Source organism: Anolis sagrei, chromosome 3, assembly GCF_037176765.1.
Source record: "Anolis sagrei isolate rAnoSag1 chromosome 3, rAnoSag1.mat, whole genome shotgun sequence".
NCBI lineage: Eukaryota > Metazoa > Chordata > Lepidosauria > Squamata > Dactyloidae > Anolis > Anolis sagrei.
The window spans coordinates 227285790-227309356 of NC_090023.1; the positions used below are offsets into that span (position 1 = coordinate 227285790).

The 23567-nt window shown below is 42.4% G+C and overlaps 2 protein-coding genes across 2 annotated transcripts in view; one reads left to right on the plus strand and one right to left on the minus strand.

Annotated features, from left to right (window-relative positions):
* CROCC2 (ciliary rootlet coiled-coil, rootletin family member 2) overlaps positions 1 to 11067 on the minus strand; it is a 102045-nt gene extending 90978 nt beyond the window's left edge. The window contains exons 1-4 of the mRNA XM_060767943.2: positions 10973 to 11067; positions 6268 to 6418; positions 3390 to 3535; positions 113 to 271 (exon numbers count right to left, since the gene is read on the minus strand). Coding sequence (XP_060623926.2) covers positions 113 to 271; positions 3390 to 3535; positions 6268 to 6418; positions 10973 to 11044 — 528 coding nt within the window. The 5' untranslated portion in view covers positions 11045 to 11067. The remainder of the gene's footprint in view (positions 1 to 112; positions 272 to 3389; positions 3536 to 6267; positions 6419 to 10972) is intronic.
* Positions 11068 to 17229: 6162 nt separating this feature from the next.
* Positions 17230 to 23567, plus strand: part of MAB21L4 (mab-21 like 4) — a 28770-nt gene continuing 22432 nt past the window's right edge. The window contains exon 1 of the mRNA XM_060767942.2: positions 17230 to 17814. Within this exon, the coding sequence (XP_060623925.2) occupies positions 17310 to 17814 (505 nt within the window). The 5' untranslated portion in view covers positions 17230 to 17309. The remainder of the gene's footprint in view (positions 17815 to 23567) is intronic.

Sequence of the window (23567 nt, forward strand, 5' to 3'; positions counted from 1 at the left end):
AATTAAGGATGAGTTTGTGCATAAAATTTCACAGTTTGGTCCTTACAGAATCCTTCTAAAAAAACCCACTATTTCCCCTTTCAGGAAACCTGGATAAGGTGATGCTACCCACCTTGTTCTGCATCTTCTGCACGAGCTGAGCCTGGCGCTGCTGCCCATCCTGGAAGGCTTGCAACTTACGCTTGTGTGCCTTCTCATCTTCTTTGAACTGTTGCATCATCTGGAGGGTCATTGTGCTTCCTTCTGCCTCTCCTCGCAGTGCTTGCTCCATCTACAAAAGCAAACACTTCCCCTGATCCACATGGCCAAACAAAGGCTGGAAGCAGAGCACCTTAGCTCCTTAAACATCATACAAGTACAAATTGTCAGGAAACAACCAACAAGAGAAAATGTTTCTGCAAATGCAAGTTTTTCAGAACTGCAATTTTTTTTTTTTAGCAGCATTGACAATGGGAGGATGAAGGATAAAAAATAATAGTGTTGGGTTGCACTTTACTACTATTTTCTGCCCAGAGACATAATGCTCTATCTATATTGCCCTCTATCCCCAATTTTGTCATCTGATTTATGCACTTTTTCTATCAGCCCCTCCCTCACAATCGATTGCACTAGTTCGCCCTCTGTGCCAAAAACTGGCTACTACTTCAGGTCCACTGGCTGTTGGTTCGATGGCTGTTTTATATTTTGTTATAATGTTGTTGCTTTATTCTGTTTTTACACTATTATGTTTTTAATGTGTTACATTTGACCTATATTGATTGGGCTTAGTCCCCACGTAAGCTGTCCCGAGTCCCTCTGGGGAGATGGAGATGGAGGTGGGGTACTAAAAAGTTGTTGTTTTTGTTATTATTTGAAACACAACAAGATTAGTACACATCAAACAAGATCACTATGAAGTTGTTGTATTGTATCACATGTCGGACATTTCCCAAGTGTCTAGGACTGTGTGATGTATCGGCGAATAATGTGTGCAGATCCCAGTAGGTTGGCCTTTTGCAGCTGACAAATGGTAATTTTGTCAGTGCCAATTGTACTCAAGTGCAGGCAAAGGTCTTTAGGCACTGCACCCATTGTTCCCATCACCACTGGGACCACCTTTGCTGGCTTGTGCCAGAGTCTTTGCAGTTCGATCTTTAAATCCTCGTATTGTGCCAGCTTTTCCAGTTGTTTCTCTTCAATCCTGCTGTCACCTGGGATGATGATGATGATGATGATGATTATTATTATTATTATTATCTACACTAGAAAATCAATGAAGTTTGATACCACTTTTGCTGCCATGGCTTAATGCTATAGAATCATAGGATTTGTAGTTTTCTTATGAAAAAAGAGGAAATGCGAATCAAGCTGTGCATGAATAAAGACCTCCTCCATTCATTCCCCTACTACCATTCAGCAATAAGCAGCAGCTGGGTGCAGGGCAGTGGTCCCAGCCTATTGCCGGAATAGCTTTTTGGAGGACTTGATGCTGAGTCAGGCCTGGATCATTGTGCCTGTCAGGAGGACAAGAGTGAAGGATTGTTTGGACTTAGAATTATTTATGCTCCTCTGGATGGGAAATTTTGCCAAGCCAAGAATGTGCCCCATGCTCTCCCCAGGCAGCAAGCTCAAAGAGTTCTTGGTGAGGAAGGAAGACACACAGTTGAAGCAGTATGACTAGCTGCAGCCGCACAAACTCCTGAAACAAGCAGTGTGTGAAAATGGGACCAACATCCTGTTCACTCGTAACATGCCTGGAGAAATCTCAAAGTGCTCTTTTCCTGCACACCATAATCTCCCAGCATTTGCACACTAGGATGTGATTCCTGGCAGTTCCCTTTCAAAGGGTCATTGCTGAAGCAGAATGCTAGCTGGCCAGTTGGATTTAAAAGCAGCTGCTCTACCCTTCATTCTCTGAGGCGGCATTCATCAAAACGATTCTGAAAGAAGAAATTACCCTCATCTGGGTAATGATGTCACACTGACCCATATTACGCCTATTTAAATGTTAACATATTTTGCTCTTAGAAATAACATGTTGACCCTGTCTGTCATGGGAAACACACGCCAGCAGGAGTTGGCTAAAGTCAGTCTCCAATGGGAAAAATGATGATTGGCAGCTGTTAATATGCATCTGTTATTCATGGGAACAGGGGAAAATAGGCCCAGCAGATTCTTCACATGGAATGGCCTTATCTTTATGGTTAATTAAACAGATGAAACATGGCTGTTGCCAAGGTAGCATGAATACAAATATTTTTTGAAATGGAACCCCGAAGACACTTATGAAAGCACTCCAAACGTCTTCTTCTTGGAATAGGTTTGAGGATTGGCAGATAGGAAATGCACTTAAATTAACACAGGCGGCTAGGGGTGGAGGTCTTCTGTAGAAGAACCACACTGAGCTGGCCAAGAGAGAAATTACTTGGAGAGGACCATACTTTCCTATTTCCCCTCCCATTCTCTCTAATGCAGTGGTTCTCAACCTTCCTAATGTTGTGACCCCTTAATACAGTTCCTCATGTGGTGACCCCCAATCATAAAATTATTTTTGTTGCTACTTCATCACTGTAACTTTGCTACTGTTATGAATCTTATGTAAATATCTAATATGCAGGATGTATTTTCATTCACTGGACCAAATTTGGCACAAATACCCAATACTCCCAAATCTGAATACTGGTGGGGTTTGCAGGAGGAATTGATTTTGCCATTTGGGAGTTGTAGTTGCTGGGATTTATAGTGAACCTACAATCAAGGAGCATTCTGAACGCAGCCCACAATGGATCTGCACCAAACTTGGTACACTACCTACATGACCAACATTGAATACTGGTGGGGTTGGGGTTGTTGTTTTTTTTAATTCTGGGAGTTGTAGTTCACCAACACCAAAAAGGAAGAGAAGGACAGGTGGAGAGATATTCAGCCTTCTGTGTCAAAAGAGTTCCTAAGTCCATGAGAAATTTGCGTTTCTGATGGTCTTTGGCGACCCCTCTGAAATCACCCTCATGACCCCCCCGCCAGGGGTCCCAACCCCCAAGTGGAGAAATGCTGCTCTAATGGGAGGTAATTTGATAATCGCTTCTCAGGTGGGTATAGTTGTCAGTTTTACATGGTACTGTGCCAAGATAAGGAGAGGGATATAAGTTGCTACAAATCCTCAGCTGCTGCCAGTAACTCCCCAAACTGTCCCATTTTCAACCTCACTGCTGGTCAATCATCATAGGAACACTGCAACGTCAGCTGGAAAAACTGCTGTAAGCCAATAATGTCCCTGCCGCCATTATTGACAATAATTTAGTATGATGTTCTCTAGATATCTCTCCTTTTTAGAAGAGAAAAGCATTCCCTAGAATTGTTTCACAGAAATTAAGGGGCAGCCTTAATGAGTTTTTAAAATCTGGTCTTACTCTATCGTTAACGGCCTGGTATTTGCTAGCCAGTTCATCTTTCTCTGCACGGGTTTGTGCCAACAGGTCCTCAAGGCGTGAAAGCTCTTTCTGCAGCAAGCGATTTTCTTCTTGCATATTGACTGGAAGGGCTGCTCCTGACAAGCCTGGTAATAGTGGTAAAAGGGCACATTAGCTGTGGGAAAGACAATCTTAACCAAAGACTTGGAATTGCTGCAGGATTTTTGCCCCTATGTACGTATGTACTTTATACAAAGCAGGCATATGAAGTATCTGTAATCCCAAGCAATTCTAATTAGTTGTGGCAACGACTCATAACATTACCACTTTACTTGTCAAAATGAATGTATTGGCATCAGAGTGGAAAAGTTATTTTTTGGATTACACCTTCCAGAGAGCCTTGACCAACCTGATAAGTAGCCATAGGCTGCTTGTGACCCTCAGATGGCTTTTGGAGCCTCACAACTTACACAATCCATTTGATTTGAAAGTTTGGAGAGGAAGATTCTGGGAGCTGTAGCCCAAAATGTAACCTTTTCCCAGCTGACTGGCTTTCAGTACTGATTACAAATTACAAATAAATACGTAAAAATGAGCACCGCCTGCTGATGTAGTTGTTTGGAGCTTGACAATGGTAATTTAATGGTGAAGGAGAAGCACACGGATCCTCCCCTTCTGTCAGCCTCTAAATTTGTTGGTAAACAGTACCAACTAATATGAAACATGAGAAACCCAAATATGCTAGCTAGGGATTGGCATGGGGGAATTCTCTTGTTCAGTTACATGCCTCCTCGTATATAATGTTTGTATATTTTCCATTAAACAAAGATGGGAGGGTAGCTGGCACACTCGATATGAACAATGACCTAAGGAATCAAGGAATCAGTATGACTGTTTTCCGAGACAGAGTCTTGGTGGTGAGCCCATTAATGACTGTGAAGACCTATTCTGGATCCACATGGCCCCCATCTACACTTCCATATAAAATCCAGATTATCTGCTTTGATAATCGGAATTATATGGCAGTGTAGATCCAGCCATGAAGTTTCACACTGAGGACGTAGTTTTCCAGATGGAATGATTTGGTCACTGCATATCCTCCTCAAAGAAGGAAGAACAAACAAAACCATCCCATGCTAGACACTGACTGTGTGAACGGTAGTTGTGTACAGGTTAAAATGCTGGTATTTAGTTTGACAAAGCTGTGCACTACTCCTTTGCATTTGTGACAATTCCCCTTCATGTCTAACGACACTAATAATGTTTCTAAAAGCATTGCTTTTCTTTTCTTTAGCAAGAGTTGTCTGTATAAACATATTATGCTCTCACTACATATGTTTTAGGGATGCTTTTGAGTACCCAAAACTGGGTTTCCTCCTGGGACCGAATCCTGACTCTGACTGATGTCTGGTATGGGTATAGATATGGAGAGAGGGGGTAAGATTAATCAATTGTCCCACACAATATGAATTCTTCCTTTTAAATGAAATGCTCTTTCAGTCCCCGAGTTTCTAGAATTGCTGCAACACGTCGAAATACAGTTTAGGCATGCAAACAAAAGGGGCCAGTAATATTACCCAGGGAACATAACACAGCAAATATAAGAGTTCTAGTTGTGAATGGTTTTCAGAAACTCGCTTTTTGCAATATTAGAAATTTGAGGACTCAAGAAAAATGGTGTGTGTGTTGGGGTGGATTTTAATGAACCATATTGCCCCTCTGCCTATAGCTACATGTCTAATATCTGGCTAAACTGTATGGGGACAAATTGCCTTGAAAAGGCCTCTTAATCACAAGCTTCATGACAGTCCTGCCCAGCTATTACAGAGGATGCTAATCTTCCATGTGGGAACTGGGAATCCTGGGCTCATTTTCCAACTCTGGTCCAGACATGTTGAGTGTTGCTTGGCAAGTTGCTCAATATTTCTGCTTGTCACATAGAAAATGAAGGCAAATAACTCCCTTCTCTTCTGGCAGTCTGGGCTGTGGGTAATCTCTCCCGTTTTCTGTTTAGCCAGCACTTGGCATGGGAGTGGCTGATGAGAATCCCAAAATATTCAGGAATTCTCACCAGTTAGGATTTTTGAAATGAGAGAAATCCATGATATTCTTTAGGAATGCAGAAAAAAGGAGCAATTGTTTTAAGGAAGATGTTTTGTGTGCTTTTTATGATTTTTACGTTTTACACCCAAGAAAACCCTCTGCTTCTGGCCAGCAAAGCATATGATTCATTTGCCATATACCAAAACTGCTGGATTTCTCTAGCTTTTTGGAATATGCCAAACTGCTTATTCTGAACTGGTGTGTGTGTGTGATTAAATCTAAGTTTCTGACAGATTTTTCCAAAGTGGAAGTGGCTGATATGCACAGACAACACCATTCCAACTCTGGAGGCTAAATAGATGATCTTAAGAGTCCTCAAGGTCCCACAGAGTCCTATAACCCAGAATATCAAGGCAGAAAATCCCACAATATCTGCTCTGAACTGGAATATATGGCAGTGTGGTCTCAAATAACCCAGTTCAAAGCAGATATTGTGGATTATCTGCCTTGGATATTCTGGGTTTTATGGCTGTGTGGAAGGACCCTCAAATCACATCTCCTGCCATTTGTTCTTTTACACTTTCTATTTTTCCCAGGAACAAGGTATATTCTCCCATTCCAGGGCAGTTTGCTTTTATGTACCTTCAAGATTATGAAGAGCTATGGGTTTTCTTAGCAAGTTTGTTCATTGGAAGATGGCCTTTGCCTTTCTCTGAGGCTGAGAATGTATGTTTTGCCCAAATTCACTCAGTGGGTTTCTGTGTCCAAGCGGGGATTCAAACCCGGATCCCCAGAATTGTAGCCCAAAGCTCAAACTACTACACTAAAGCAGTACCTTGAGACAATGGTTCAGACAAACTCTGTGTGATGATCTGTCGAATCCTGGCCGGGACAGTTGTGGGTGCAGCTCTCTCTCCTTCCCCTCGCACCGTCAATGCTTTGTCATCTTGGCTTGCTCTAGGATGCAAGATGGTGTCTTCTAGTTTCTGAAATATAGTAAAAAAATCAAACTCTTGATATAAAGCTTGGGCATATCCAAATATGAATGAGAGTCATTGTTACCTTGGATTTAATCCATGGCTGAATAATCAACAACAAGTTTATTTACAATACACAGCGTATTTGTTGTGTTAGTGATTGCTGTTACAGTTTTATAGTTTTAATGGTTTTAATCTTTTGTCATTTGTTTTTGATAGGAGCCCACAATGGCACATGGGTTAAATCCTTGTGCAAGCAAGACTGCTGACCAATAGGTCAGCGGTTCAAATCCGGGGAGAGCAGGGTGAGCTCCCTCTGTCAGCTCCATCTCCTCATGCAGGGACATGAGGGAAGCCTCCCACAGGGTGGTAAAACATCCTTGCATCCTCTGGGCAATGTCCTTGCAGACAGCCAATTCTCTCACACCAGAAGCGACTTGCAGTTTCTCAAGTCGCTCCTGACAAACACAAAAAATTGTTATTGATTTGAGATGTGATGTTTATTTGTGTGAGGCTTGTAAAGATAGAAAAAAGATGCATATCTTGCAACATAATTGAATTAGATTTTTACTAGAGTTTTTATTGTCACTTGAGGACTAATTATTGAGACATCATGAAATGAATTAGAAAAATAGGTAATTATTACACAACCATTCTTTCAAGCAGAATTACCATCAATCTTCTTTCTTCTGCCAACATACTCTGGCAATTATGAACAATAATTAGTTCTGACATATAATCATAAAGATATGCTTTTTATAAACAGGAACTATTTATTCATTTATGAAGCAGAACTATCTGAGGAAAACATGATATGGAAATATATGTAGTTACTAATATTGCATGCATTAGAGTTTTAAAAAATAATAAATTAGGGAACATTCCCTTGTTTACCATTTTCACATTACCTTACAAAGAAAACCCTATAATACGTTAGCCTTAGGGCCACCATAACTTGGAAACAACTTGAAGGCACATAACAATCTTACAGAACAGCAGGGCAAAGTGGTTTTAGCATTAAATTGTGTTCAAATCCTTAGCTGGTCATGAAAACCCACTCTGTATCCTTGGGCAAGTCACACATGCTTCATATCAGAACACTCCATGATAATGTCACCACAAGTCAAAAATAACCTGAAGACAAACAACAACAACAACAAATCCTAACAGTGTATCAATTTTCCTCTAAATTATTTCCCTGTTTCTGCCTTTTGAAACAACAGATGCCACATGTGAGCGCAAAACTGCAAGACCTGCAAAAATTCTGATCGCGTAACTCCAACGTTCAGGCCACCTATCAGCAAAGGCACTGATTAAAACCCTTTGGCTAGGTAATGAGTTGCAGCTGTATTGCGGAGACTCCGAATAGGACCCTTGGAGATAGCTACTCCCTCTGCAGCTGGTGATGTCAGCACAGCTGTGGCAGCTGTGCAAAAGGCAACCACCACTGAAGGACCTGCATCCCAGCTAAGCCTGGGGCTGCTCTTTGACAAAACGGGATGGGAAGTACGAGCCACTGATACTGATCCCCTGCATCGCTGTAACCGGGACACAGGGGCGGCTCAACCCATTACACAAAGTAACCATTCGCAGTATAGTTGATTTTGCCCAGGGGCGCTCTTGAGGGAAAATAAACCTTGACATATGCGAGTTGTAGTTACTGGGATGTATAGTTCACCAAAAATCAAAGAGCATTCTGAACTCCGCCAATGATGGAATTGAACCAAATATGGCACATAGAACTCCCATGACGAACAGAAAATATAGATCAATGATTGGTTGGGGTGTGTGCCAAAATACTGTTTGCTTACCGTTGAAAATTACCTAGGGCCACCTCTGCCAGGACAACAAGCTCCGTATAAACCTGACATTCTATGTTGGTCAGGAAACAAAAACTAAGGCCCCATCTACACTGCCATATGAAATCCAGATTATTGGTTTTAAACTGGATTATATGGCAGTGTAGACACATATAATCCAATTCAAAGCAGATAATGTGAATTATCTGCTTTGAATTGCATGTGAATTTGAATAATGTGAATTATCTGCTTTAATAATCTGGATTATATGGCAGTGTAGAAGGGGGTCTATGTCTTCAGTCCAATGGCTAGTTCCAACCAAAGTACATCCTCTGAATCAAATGCTGAATGGCAAGTCAGCACTTATGGACATTCGATTGATTTAATGATCCTATACTTACTTGGTATTAGCAATTATATTTGGGACTAAGGCCACAGTCTTATGCATGCTTATCTGGCAAAAAAATCAGCTCATTCGATGATACCTCTGAATAAATAAACATGCATAAAATAGAGCTGTAACTCTATTTTCCAGTTTGGTTACCTCCAAAATCATCTATTTACAACACAATCTAGATCTTTTTGTTCTTTATTCTTATTCCTGAAGCCTTACTGCCCTCTAGTGAAATTTGAAAAGACGACAGAGCTTCTACGCTGGAAAGAGAAGATTGGGGCCAGCTTGCTTTATAATGTAGAAAAATAGACATTGCAGTCAAGGATACTGCAAAGACTGTCAAAATGGAGAATAAATCCACACAGAAGGGATTCAGATATTATTTTTTCTGTATCATCTCTACAATTTTAAAAATCACCAGGAGTCTCTACTTGCTGCAGAATGCATGTATACATGGCCATCATTCTCCTTAGATTACACTAGTAAGAGAGACAAGAAAATGACAAGTAGTATCTGTTATTGCACAGCATTATAATTTCTATAAAAAGCCCTCTGATTTAATACTTGATTCACTTTTCTAGTAATATTATAGTGGTTTCCCTCACTTTCCACTGATTCCAGGATCTCCTGTGGATATGAAAATTCATGGGTGTTTAAATGCCATCATATATAATAGTGTAGTAAAGTGGTATCCCTTATATGACACTGCCATATAATCCAGATTATCAAGGCAAATAATCCTTATCAGGGGTTCTGGGGTGCTCCAAGTGTCCCATTCCCACCTGCCTAGAAATTACAGGAAGGCTGATGCATGCTGGAAAGGCCCCCCAGTGCCACTTCACAGGCGGCCTGCAAGGGCACCCAAACACTACTTTTCCTGTGCTTTTCCTGCTGGCAGAAACAGGTTGGACTGGATGGCCCCATGGTTGCTCTTATTATTATTGCAAAGGCTGGATGACTATCTGTTGGGGTGCTTTGAATTGTGCTTTTACTGCATGGCAGAAACAGGTAGGAATGGGTTGCCCCTGTGGTTGCTCATGTTGTTGTTGTTGTTGTTATTACTACTATTGCAAAGGCTGGATGGCCATCTGTTGGGGGTGGTTTGACTGTGTTTTTCCTGCAAGGCAGAAGCAGGTTGGACTACAGCTCCCAAGGTCCATAGCATGAATTAACTCTACAGTATGGGTGCACCCATACTCCTGATCTGGACATTGTATGTTGTCCGGATGCCCAACCACCGTCTCCCAAAAGCTCTATTCTGAAATCAAGAACGGAAAACGGAATGTAGGAGGACAGGAAAAGAGATTTAAAGATGGGCTCAAAGCCAACCTTAAAAACTCTGGCATAGACACCAAGAACTGGGAAGCCCTGGCCCTTGAGCGCTCCAGCTGAAGGTCAGCTGTGACCAGCAGTGCTGTAGAATTTGAAGGGGCACAAATGGAGGGCGAAAGAGAGAAATGTGCCAAGAGGAAGGCACTTCAAGCCAACCCCAACTGGGACCACCTTCCACCTGGAAACCAATGCCCTCACTGAGGGACAACAAGCAGATCAAGAATAGGGCTCCAACGTTACCTATGGACCCACTGCCAGTACACTGAACTTGGGGAACAATCTTACTCGGTCAACGAGGGATTACCTAAGTAAGTAAGTTTAGTGAGAAACCTGCACTCTTGGGCAGAGAAGGCAAAATACACTGAAACTATATATCCTAGGATTTATTGTCGAAGGCTTTCATGGCAGAAAACACTGGGTTGTTGTGAGTTTTCTGCATTCCCTCCTGACATTTTGCCTGCAGGCATCCTCAGGGGTTGTGACGTTTGTTGGAAACTAGGATATCCTAGGATTCATAGCACTGAGCCAGGGCGGTTAAAGTGGTGCCACATTGCATTAATTCTGGGTGCAGAGGGGAGATGCTTGACTCTCTTCATTCCTTTTACTTTTCCAAGTTGGGGGGCCTGGACTGGGAGAGAATGCAAGCTTTTGCTGTGCTGACTGTGGCGTCTACAGTGCTGAATTAACACAGTTTTGGGGCACTCCTTCCATGGCTCAGTGCTGTGCAATGCTGGGGTTGGAAGTTTGGTGAGGAACCAGCAGTCTTGAGCAAAGAAGGCTAAAGGGTTAGTATAAGGACAGATTTCATGATGATTCCATAGCATGGAGCTGGTGTCAAAGTGCATGTAGATCAGGCATGAGCAAACTTGGGCCCTCCGGGTGTTTTGGACTTCAACTCCCACAATTCCTAACAGCCTACCGGCTGTTAGGAATTGTGGGAGTTGAAGTCCAAAACACCCGGAGGGCCCAAGTTTGCTCACGCCTGATTTGCTCATGGCTGTGCAATGCATGGATTGCCTCTCCTTGGAAGCTCCTCACCTGGATGGCAGCCTCCAGCCTCAGGCTTGGCTTCTCCTCCTCCTCCTGCTGCTGCTTCTCCCTCTGGCTCATCGCTCGGAGCCCGAGGAAGAGGCTCCTCTGCTCTGGCCTCGCTTGCAGCGCCTCGCCTCTGGGACTCCCCTTCGGGCCCCGTCGCGGTTGCCAAGGCAGCGGGGACGCCGAGTGCCCCGTGTTGCCATAGAAACAGAACGCGGCCCGGGGTTGCCCAGGGCGACCAGGAGACGCGCCAAACTGAACCGGGCCAGGTGAAGGGGAACGGGCGGGAGAGCAGGAGAGTGGCACACACGGGGAAAGTCCTGACTTGAACTCAGCCTTCTTTTCCTCCTTGTTGTGTGCCTTCCAGTGGCATCGACTTCTTGGTGGCCCAAAGCCGAATTTAAAGGGGTTTTTTTGGGCAGGATATACTTGGTCTGAGCCAGCCTGCCATTGCCTTCCCCTGAGGCTGAGAAAGTGTAACTTGCTCAAGGTTCCGGTATTCCAGACAGGCCCTATATCCCAGGATCTGATCCCAGGTTTTATGTTTTATTATGAACTAGCCTCTCTGTGCTGTCACACGCTGGGCCTGTGCATTAGACTGTAGACAGGACATAAATTCTGTGTGCCCAATGGGATGCTGGCTGGGGCTGCCTCCGATTAAAGGCCATTGGACTTCCCCACAAACAAAGTTCTGTAGAGGCTTAAAGTAAACCCAACAAAGTTCTTTATTGATGAAAACAAACAGGTACTTTAAAGCTTTCTTAACAGTCTATTGGCTCTTGCAATCTTGTTCACTGGGAATAGGCACTATCTTCTCAACTGTAATTAACTAATGGGAAAATCCTTAACTTCTAATCTGGGCAGTCTGTACTTGCCTCTGTTGGTGTGGAGCCCCTGCACCCGGTACCAACTGCGTCTGGCTTCCGCGAGAGACCCTTACCAGGCAGAGCTTTGTAGACTTCCAGGGAAAAAGGATTCAGGTTGCTGTGATGGCCGGCTGAAGTCCCTCAGCCAAGCTGTGGGGCCTTTTCTCCCTGGCCAAGCTGTAGGCTGAATATCTCCCCAGCCAAGCCGTAAAAGACAAAGCTTTCTACGGGAACTCTTTGTTTTATGTCCTGTGCGAAAGCTGCTCTCTGTAGACTGAACTCAAAATGGCTTCTATTCCCACTAAAACTCAAAAAGGGGCAGGACCAGGGAACCTAACGATAATTGACAGGTGGCTTGCCCTATGATTGCAGCCAAAAGAAGCCACCTATCTGCAGAGTCCCTGAAACTTAGGACTGCAACAAACATTAAATGCAAAGCAAAAAAAATTGGAGCTCCTGGTGCAGTTGTACCAGCACACTCTCCCTTCCACGCATTGCTGTGGCCCAGTCTGTGTATATGTGTTTTGTGTGTGTATAGGTGTGCATATGTGTGTTGACTTATCTACTTATATGTTGCTTCTCTACATGCCTGTGAGAAATTAAGGAGTGAGGGTGTGTGGTATTATCTTGTAACTTGTATCCTTGAGCAATGGAAAGCAAAGAGCAATGGAAAGCATAGAGAAAGCATAACTCCTCTCTGTGGCAGCATTTTCTAAGCATCAGCAGTTTCTGGCAAGCAAGGCCTCTCTACAAACAGGACATCTGGGACTTGCAATCATTTGAAAATCACATCCCTCTCATTAGGATTTCTGGGAGTTGAAGTCCAAAACATCAGGTTTAGAAGCACTGATGTAAGAAATCTTATATCAGCTTCAGCCATTGTGCCTTGGGGAAATCCTCCTTATCATCCTATGGACTCTCTTGTGCCTAACACAGTTGTCTCCTTGCACAAGAGTCCTGTGCCACTATAAAGACTCAGATGCATTGTAGCAAAAGTTTATTATCCGTTCTGATGAACTGGATCTAGCCACAAACATCTTACACAATGCACTTGTTAGTCTTAGAAATTCCACAAGTCTGTTTGTTATTTTTGGTATGGCAGATTATAATGCCTGTCATGTAGAACTACAGCTGGAGCTTCAGAAGGTCCACCTTGACAGATTTTTCTGCATAAGGTAAAGGTAAAGGTTTTCCCTTGACTTTAAGTCTAGTCGAGTCTGACTCTGGGGTGGTGGGGTGGTGGTACTCATCTCCACTTCTAAGCCAAAGCTGTAGATGCCTCCTAGGTCATGTGGACTGCATGGAGTGCTGTTACCTTCCCACCAAAGCGGTACCTATTGATCTCACATTTGCATGTTTTACAATTGCTAGGTTGGCAGAAGTGAGGCTAACAACGGGAGCTCACCTCATCCTGTGGATTTGAACTGCCAACCTTCCAGTCAGCAAGTTCTGTAGCTTAGCAGTTTCACCCGCTGCACCACTGCTGCATAAGACAAAGGAGCAAATAGTTTCTGTATTTTCTGAAATCAAGGCACATTGCACCAAACGTTATTCTTCTCTCTCCTTTATGAGACACAACATCTCATAAGCACTCTCTCTCCTCCATCCCTGGCAATAAGAACTGATCAGTTTCTTGCCTTTTCAGGGCATCCAAATCAGCTGTCTCACTTTGAAAATGTGTGGATTGGCTCTATGCTTCATGAAGTCTCTTTATAATTAAGTATCTAAATATATACTCTGGATATATTTATATTCACTCCTCCTATATGATGAATCCATCCTGTCCATCCACATTTTTACATTGGGTTTAACAAATATAGTAATTGATGTCTTCCTTCTCTGTCTACATTTTACTTTTTATCTTGCATTTATTTTCTACAACCCATAAATAGATGTGCATTTTGATATGCATCTTATGTTACTGTAAATACATGCACACATATCTAAAGTAGTTTCCACCCTTCATTAGAATGTACATCAATTGTGCTAGAATCCTCAAAATGTAGCCCAGATATGGACAGGCATGGCTCCAAAGTCAGATGCTCCAGATGGTTTTCCTACAGACATGAAACATCAAAGGTAAAGGTTTCCCCTGACATTAAGTCTAGTCATGTCTGACTGTTTGGGGTGGTGCTCATTTCCATTTCTAAGTCAAAGAGCTGGCATTGTCCGTAGACACCTCCAAGGTCATGTGGCCAGCATGACTGCATGGATTGCTGTTACCTTCCCACAGAAGTGGTACCTATAGATCTACTCACATTTGCATGTTTTCAAACTGCTAGGTTGGTAGAAGCTGGGCCTATCGGTGGGAGCTCACCCTGCTCCTTAGATTGAAATTGGTGACTTTTCAGTCAGCAAGTTCAGCAGCTCAGCAGTTTAACCCACTGCGCCACCAGGGGGCCACGATATGAACTATACTGAGAGATATTGGTTCCCAGACTTTCTGTTTGTAACAGGATATTGTTCAGTCTTTTCCAATTTATTGTTATGAAACCTTTTTCTGTTATTCTAAAACCAGAAAAGATCATGCTATGTGTGCAAATTATGGACTGATCTCATTATTAAACATTGATGTCAAAATACTGGCTGCAATATTTGCTTATAAGCTTCAAATTGTAATAATATTAATTAGCACTGGCCAGGTTTTATTCATCATAGGCAGGGGGCTCTTCATTTAAGATTACCGGTAGTTACAAATTTGATTGCTCTAAATACTGAAAGTGTTAATGTTATTATTTAACTTAATACAGAGAAAGCATTTGACACAAATTAACCGAAGTTTATTTTGGTGACTCATTGAATTTAGTTTTATATTGGATTTTTTTGAAATGCAGTTCGATTTTTTTTTTACTTCTCTCCTTTAAATGGGATGCTCTCCTTTCTTTTAATGTAAAGAGGGTTACACAACAGGGATGACCTATGTTTGGAACCATTATCATGAAGAATTAAACAAAATCTAGCAATTTCTGGGTTTATACATGGCCAATTTCAATGTATATACTAATGCATATATAACTGATTTATATTCATAAATGTCCACCAATGGCACAGTCATACTGTGGTGGTGGGATTATATGCTCCTGTAAGACAAGGGATAGCAGCTATGATGCTAGTAGTGTCTCCCATATCAGACAGGCTTTTAGTGAAGGTACAGATTAACGATGGTCCTAAGTGTGCCGAACAGCTACTGGGCAGCAGCAGTGTTGGGGTGGGTGGGATTTGACAGTGGTGGAAAGCTCTCAAAGACAATAGTAAAGGTAAAGTTTTCCCCTTGACATTTAATCTAATCATGCCCAACTCTAGGGGTGGTGCTCATCTCCATTTCTAAGCTGAAGACCTGGCATCCGTAGATGCCTTCCAGGTCATGTGGCTGGCATGACTGCATGGAGCGCCATTACCTTCCCATCAAGGCAGTACTGATTAATCTACTCACATTTGCATGTTTTCGAACTGCTAGGTTGGTAGGAGCTGGGGCTAACAATGGGAGCTCACCCCATCCCATTGATTCGAACTGCCAACCTTTTGGTCAGCAAGTTCTGCAACTTAGCGGTTTAACCTGCTGAACACCATGGCCCCTTTCAGAGACAATAGGGCACCATAATTAACACTTGTCAGTGCTGTGCTGAAGGAGGCACAGCAAACCTCTTTTGAACGTCTTTTACCGTGAAACCCTTATGTTGAGACAACCCAAAATGAAACAAGGAGATGGTGGCAGAAGATGAAACTCCCCAGGCTAGTTGGCACTCATTGAGCTACTTGGAGGACAACTATAAAGACTATAGTGTTGTAGCTAATGATGCAACTGAATTCAAGATTTTAAAAAAATGCTTAGCTCTTGATGTGCTCAAAGATGCAAGGTAAGTCTGAAGGTGCACCACACATGTTATAGGAACATGGAATGTAAGAATCATGAGTCAAGGAAGTTAAACACAGTAAAACAGGAATGGGAATGTATAAACATTGCAATACTTGGGATGAGTGAGCTAAAATGGACAGAAATGAGACATTTTCTGCCAGATAATTGCACAGTGTTTTATTCAGGAAATGAACATGCAAGTAGGAATGGGGTTGGCATTAATAGTGAGGAGAGATGTAGTAAAAGCAGTCAAAGGATATGATGCAAAGCCTGACGAATATAAATAAGAATTCGGGGAAAACCCATCAATATGACCATAATCCAAGTTTCTATGCCAGCTACAGAGGTAGAAGAAGAAATGGAAAGATTCTGTGCTGGAGTTCAGAAGGAATTTGATCACCTACTAGAATGGGACTTTTTATTAATCACAGGCAATTGGACTGTAAAAATAGAAAAAAGAGCAGAATCCGGGGGCCGAATGTGGCCCTCCAAGGTCATTTACCCAGCCCTCGCTTAAGGTCAACCTAAGTCTGTTACAACTTGAAAGCACACAACAACAACAACAATCCTATCTCATCAGCCAAAAGCAGGCCCACACTTCCCATTGAAATACTAATAAATTTCTATTTGTTAAAATTGTTCTTCATTTTAATTATTGTATTGTTTTAAAGTGGTTTTTTTTTGCACTACAAAAGTGTGTTTGGCGGGAATGAGAGACAGGGCCTTCTCAGTGGTGGTTCCTTGGCTATGGAACACCCTTCCTAGAGACATTAGATTGGCCCTCTCCCTTTTAACATTCTAGAAAAAAAGTCAAGTCTTGGCTTTTTGAGAAAGTGTTTGCAAATGCAGTGTAACAGACATAGGAAAATGGAATGACCAGATGACAAGGCTGAACAATGTTTTAACTAGGAGACGCTAACGATAGGTGTTTTTATTGATCTTTTTATGGTTTTATATTATATGTTACTGTTTTTAAATGCATTTTATGGTGTTGTTGGGCACTGAATGGTTGCCTCTGTGAACCGCCTTGAGTCACCTGTGGGCTGAGAAGGGCGGTATATAAATACAGTAAATATAGTAAATAAATAAATAGTAAACTGCTTTGCTTTAGGTATTAAACATTAATGTGGTTTTATTATTAGTCGCAACCAACAAATCTTAGCAACTTAAGTCAGTGACACCGCACAGTAATATCTCTCTACCTGATGAAGGTTTGTCACATTTTAGTATTGATGAACCATGTGGACCTATACCAGTTAGCCTGGTTTTTCATGTTTGCTGGGTGGGATGGGTGTAAGAATAGGTAGCCAGACAACCGTATGTCTCAGTTGGCTCAGCTGAACTTACCAGTTTGACAATGACTGTTTTTAAATAGCTTGGCACTCTATCAACTATGTAACAGGAAAACACTAAGTTTATGAATGCTTCAATGGAATTTCACTCTGCATGCTCCTCCTCCCTCATCCACCCCACCCTGCTTTGGCTTTCTCCTCCCACCTGGAGGCATACTTTTGTGTATACACACCTGCATCAACTTTTTGTCTGCTTCAAAGGCAGCCTGCAGGAGAACCGAAAAAAAAATACACAGGAAGGATTAATTCTTTGCCTCTTTTCAGCCATGGCGGCAAAGAGCCCTCACTGGCACAGCTACCTTAAGGTGATCCTGTCCCGTGAAAATCAGAGAGTGGAGCATTTCCAGAAGGCAGAAAACACTTTGTTGATTGTCTTGGAAAGAGTCAATGCAATGGACCCCAGGTTTACAGTGGAGTATTCAAGAAACCTGGAAGCATTAGAGTTTGCCTTGTGTGCTGCAGAGGATGAAGTAACCATGCAGGTTCCCTTGTGCATTAATGCTGATGATCTCTTGATTGAGGAGTGTTCAGGGGAGCAGAACGGCTCTGAGACTGTTAACCATGGGAACTGCCAAATGCCAGGGACTTGCTGTATCAGAGTAGCCAAGGATGACTCTCACCTAAAAAACTGGACCCAAGAAGATGTATTCATTGTGGCAGAGACTGATGAATCCAGTGGTGACATTGTGCCAGGCAAGGTCCTTTGTCTCCTGAAAGAACTACTCGTTGCTGCAATTGTTCACTGCAAGCATCACTCCCTCATCAGACCAGGTACTGCCTGAGAGAGAAACAGAAAAGAGGTATCTCAGGGGAGGGGAGAGAAGCTGCAACCCCAGGCACATATAAAGTGGATTAATAGTAGAATTGAAATTAGGAAACCTAAAGGATGGGAGGAATGAGGAAGAATATAGATTAAGTCTTCGTATGGGTAATAATCACTGACAATATGATGTTTGGGTTCAGACGTACTTTTTTTCACACACTTATGACATTTAAATTTTTTATACGTGTTCTTTTTGTGTCTGTGTCTTTCACATACAAATTACCCTTTCTCCTCTGGAAAGCAGAGAAAGCTATGGTGGAAAAAACTTTCTGTGCAAAGTGTCCATTAATAACACTGTAGTGCTTATTCAGTACTACTATAACAGTGCAGTATTTTGTCTAATATATTAAATGGGGTAAAGGAAACAGTTATACCATGGGGATGCATCTAAAGAGTTTTTTTGTTATGTGTATTAAGCCATTCCAACTTATGGCGACTTTTAGGTGAACCTATCACAGTGTTTCATTGGGAAGATTTGTTCATTTGGGGTTTGCCTTTCTCTTCTTCTGTGGCTGAGAGTGTCTTGCCTAAGGTCATGTAGTGTGCTCCCATGGCCAAGCAGGAGTTCAAAGCCTAATCTCCACAATTGTAGTCCAACACTCAAACTACTACATCATGCTGGATTTCAGCTAAGATAATAATACTAATAAAAGTAATTCATCTACAACAATTTGGCTAGATACCATAAGTAGTTTAATTAAGCCCCCCTGGCAGCGCAGTGGGTTAAACCGCAGAGCTGCTGAACTTGCTGACTGAAAGGTTGACAGTTCAAATCCGGGGAGCGGGGTGAGCTCTCGTCCCCTGGGCAACATCCTTGCAGACGGCCAATTCTCTCACACCAGAAGCGACTTGCAGTTTCTCAAGTTGCTCCTGACACGACAAAAAAAGCCCCAGCTTCTGCCAAACTAGCAGTTTGAAAACATGCAAATGTGAGCAGATCAATAGGTACCACTTCTGTGGGAAGGTAACAGCACTCCATACAGTCATGCTGTCTACATGATCTTGAAAATGTCTATGGACAATGTCGGCTCTTTGGCTTAGAAATTGAGATGAGCACCACTCCCAGAGTCGGACACATCTAGACTTAATGTCAGGGTATGCCTTTACCTTTACCTTAAGTAGTTAAATTAGAGCACAATGCCCAAAGTGAATTTTAGCACAAAGATATGAAAACAAATAGTGTTTCTTTTTTGGCAGTCACTGCTTTTAAGAAAATATAGGTTGTTGAGCACTCATATCAAGGAATCCACAACACTACTTTTCTTTTTTTAAAAAAAGGTTTACCAATTTGTTCAAGTCTAAGGTGAAAAAGTGTTTTGTGTGGTCAACAGCTGCCCACGGCACAAAACCAACAAGTCTCTGATGTGAATAAAATATCTTATTTCCCCAGTTCAGATTATTTGTGTACCTAACAAGGATGGTTTTTTACAGTAGAAATATGCCCTTAAGGGAAAACCTGAGGACAAGCAAGAAACACATTCTGATTTAGTTCAATATAATAAACTGCATTCAAATATCTCCAGGGGAGATTGAAACAATTTGGCTGAAGCCTTACTGGGAACAATTTAGATGATACATGATTACAAGCCAGTTAGAGACAATGTGACTACGTGGTTGAACCGCAGAACTAACTACCACTGCAGTTATAAAGTCTTGAAGATAACTTGAGATTTCTGCTTGATCGGTTCCAGTCAGTGAACATATATGTACTCATGGGTCCCATTGAGCTGGGGAAATTATTGAAAGGCCACACCATTTGAATTTCAAATTATATTAACAATAGCAGAACAGCTGTCATCCATAGTGCTGACAAACTGAAAGAATACAACTTTTCATTCAGTATACAGTTTTTCTACAAAACGTATCACTTTGAATGTGAAATGGACCTTGTTTTTTTAAAATATCTTGTTTTTAGCTGCTTAGTTTCCTGATGCAGTTCCTACAGTTTCTATTTTAAAGTTGCTTTTGGCATTTCTTTTTTCTACCCCAAGGAAGGGTGCGGACTCACCATAATTGCAAGTGAAAAACAAGCATACCTGTATGTTGAGCATTATTTTAATATGTGCTTAACAGACACATTTGCTTATCTTTAACTTGCAGTTTTGGGGGCTCCACACCCTTCCTTGAAGAAGAAAGAAAACTTCCCAAAAACAACTCTTTACTATAGTTGCAGATATCCGGGCTTTCATCACTGAGTAATTTGAACTTTATGTAAAATACCTTCCTGTTGTGAGATTTTGTGCTTTGCTGGCAATTGTACAAATGTGTATGTGTGAAATGTATTACGTAATACTTTATGTTAATATATTGTTAAAGCCTTTCATGGCTAGAATCTCTGGGTTGCTGTGAGTTTTTCAGGCTGTATGGCCATGTTCCAGTAGCATTCTCTCCTAGGGAAGAATGCTGCTGGAACACAGCCATACAGCCCAAAAAACTCACAGCAACCCTATGTTAATATAGTCCCATAAAAGGAATGTCTCAAACCACATGAAAGGCATGAAATGCATGCAAAAACTGATAAGAGCAGTATTTTCTCAGAAAATATTTTATTTTTTTAAAAAGTACAATTAAACAACAAAACAGAAAAGAAAAAAGGATGGACAGAGAAAAGAAGAAGAAAAAGGGAAAAATACTTGTGATTTGGATATCAACATTGTATCTAAGGTGAATATATAACCTTAAGGTTGAACCTTATCAAAATCTCTCTAGTTTCATCTACAACAATAATCAAATCTTTAATAAAAAAAGGATTCAAGCAGTGTCTTGAAGCAACAGTAGTTTGGCTTGGTAATACATATTTGGTAGCTCATCAAGAAGCCATACTTTCTGATAAATGCATACATAGAACAGAAATTGAAGGGGAAAGCAATTCTATATTTACACCCTGAGGGGTAACATTGTTCAAAGATTCTATCCTCACCCCCCCCCCCCCAAATTAAAAAGCATTCAAAGCACTGACCAATTTCCTGGTGGCAGATGGGCCATTTAGGCTTTGCCTAGAGGGCACAGCTTTGCATAAAAGTATGTATGCTAATTTGTTGGCAATCAGAATGTATACAATCACTAATTTATATAGTGAGTTGTTGTGAGTTTTCCAAGCCGTATGGCCGTGTTCCAGTAATACTCTCTCCTTTTTAAATTTTTAAAATTTTAATTTTATTGTTTTAGTAGCATTTTCTCCTGATGTTTCACCTGCATCTGTGGCTGGCATCTTCAGAGGTTTGTTCAGAGGTCTGACATACTAATTTATATAGTTAATTTGTAAGGAAGACTGTATGAGTGCTGGTCCAATGCTATTAACAGAAATACTCAAAGGCCTTGGTGTTAGGGTTCATTATACAATGAAAGCTCGACTTAAGAACATCCCAACTTAAGAGAGCTAGCATTGCTTGGCCTGGGTTTCACTTTGACTTACAAGCAGTGTTTTGAGTTAAAATCTAGTGCCAGAGGGAGTATGAGAGTATAGAGCTTTAGGGTTTTAAGGGAGCAGCCTCCCTGCCTCGTGCCTCTGCGTCTTGTGTTCCTGTCTGCTTTGAGAGTTTTCTGTCTGTTTTGCTCTTGTCCACTTAGGGAGATTGCTGTCTGCTTAGCTCTTGTCCGCTTTGAGGAACTTTGGGTTAGTTGATTTTGCGTGGTTTTTATTCTTGGTATGTTTGGCTTCATGAAGAGAGAGAGGGAGATAGAGCAAGAGCGGGAGGGAAGGAGGAATGGTGAAGAGTGTGAGATCTGTTCTTTCATTTCTGGGTAGATACTACCATCAGGATAGTATCAAACATGAGCGTCCTGGCTGCATCTCCCCCACACTGGTGAGAAAGCAAGCCAGGAAAGGAGGCTTTAAGAACTTCTGTCTCCCAGCTACACCTTGCTATCAGCCTGCCTGCAAGAACAGGAGAGGTTCAGCGTCCTGGCTGCATCTCCCCCACACTGGTGAGAAAGCAAGCCAGGAAAGGAGGCTTTAAGAACTTCTGTCTCCCAGCTACACCTTGCTATCAGCCTGCCTGCAAGAACAGGAGAGGTTCAGCGTCCTGGCTGCATCTCCCCCACACTGGTGAGAAAGCAAGCCAGGAAAGGAGGCTTTAAGAACTTCTGTCTCCCAGCTACACCTTGCTATCAGCCTGCCTGCAAGAACAGGAGAGGTTCAGCGTCCTGGCTGCATCTCCCCCACACTGGTGAGAAAGCAAGCCAGGAAAGGAGGCTTTAAGAACTTCTGTCTCCCAGCTACACCTTGCTATCAGCCTGCCTGCAAGAACAGGAGAGGTTCAGCGTCCTGGCTGCATCTCCCCCACACTGGTGAGAAAGCAAGCCAGGAAAGGAGGCTTTAAGAACTTCTGTCTCCCAGCTACACCTTGCTATCAGCCTGCCTGCAAGAACAGGAGAGGTTCAGCGTCCTGGCTGCATCTCCCCCACACTGGTGAGAAAGCAAGCCAGGAAAGGAGGCCGGGCCTCTCTTGAGCCGCTGGGTTGAGGTGGAGCGCGGAGCGCGTTGCAGCTGTTGCGGCCGCCATTTTTGGCATCTCGCCTTTCCATCGCCGCCGCCTCCCACAACCGGACCACCGCAGAGCCCTTGGGCCGAGTCAGGGCACGGAGAGCGCTGCGGCGGTTGCAGCCGCCTTCTTGGCGCCTCGCCTCACCATCGCTACTGCCGTCCCATCGCCACCGCTGCAGCGGCCGGGCCGCCTCGCCATTGCTGCCGCCTTCCATCGTGGCCACCACCATTTGGCTCGCCACCCTGTCACAGCTGCTGGAGTTCACCTGTGCTACCAGCTAACAGCGACTGTGTTGCCGTGTCGACTAATGTTGTGTAGAACTTTGTATTGATTTAGTATAGACCTCTTGTGCTGACCTCAATTAGTGTGTAGACCCTTGAGCTGGCCTAATACTATGCAAACATCCTGTGCTGGCCTAATATTGTGCAGATCTCCTGTGCCGGCCAAATATTGTGTAGACCCTTGTGCTGGCCTTAATATTGTGTAGATCTCTATATTGTGTAGACCTCTTGTGCCGGCCTTAATATTAAGTAGACCTTGTGCTGGCTTAATACTGTGTAGACTTCTTGTGCCGGCCTTAATATTGTGCAGACCTCTTGAGCTGGCCTCCTTTGGATTGATAGTTATATATAACCATCCTTGCTGGTTAACCATTATCATCTTTCAGCACCTCATTGTTTTAAAATCTTGTATGATATTAGCACTTATACGATCAGCACTTTAACTTACTATATCATTGGACTACTATTTCATGAGTTTTAGCACCTTAGTCTTTTTAATTGTATCATCTAGCTCTGAGTGTGCTAATTAATCTGACGGTGCTAATTCACCCCCGTTTTGATTGATTATTATTGCAACCTATGTGTGACCATCTTGAATGTGCTGACCGTTCCTGATGGTTGCTAATTAATTAATCCTGATTCCATGATCAATTGGTTACTTCGTGCACTTTATTAACTGTTGTGATCTTGCACTTTATGCCATTAGCACTTTAAACTATTTCTTGTGCACTTAGCCACTATAGCACTTTAAATTCGATTGTTACAGCTAGTGCTGAATCAGGCCTCCATGACGCACTTTAATTAATATCTTGGGTCATTTAAGCCTTCGCATTTCATTGCTGCTCTACTGTGTTGTGCTAAAACATCATCTGTATTTCAACAGCATAATTCCTTGTTCCAACTGTGCTTAATAACTACGACCTATGCTATTAC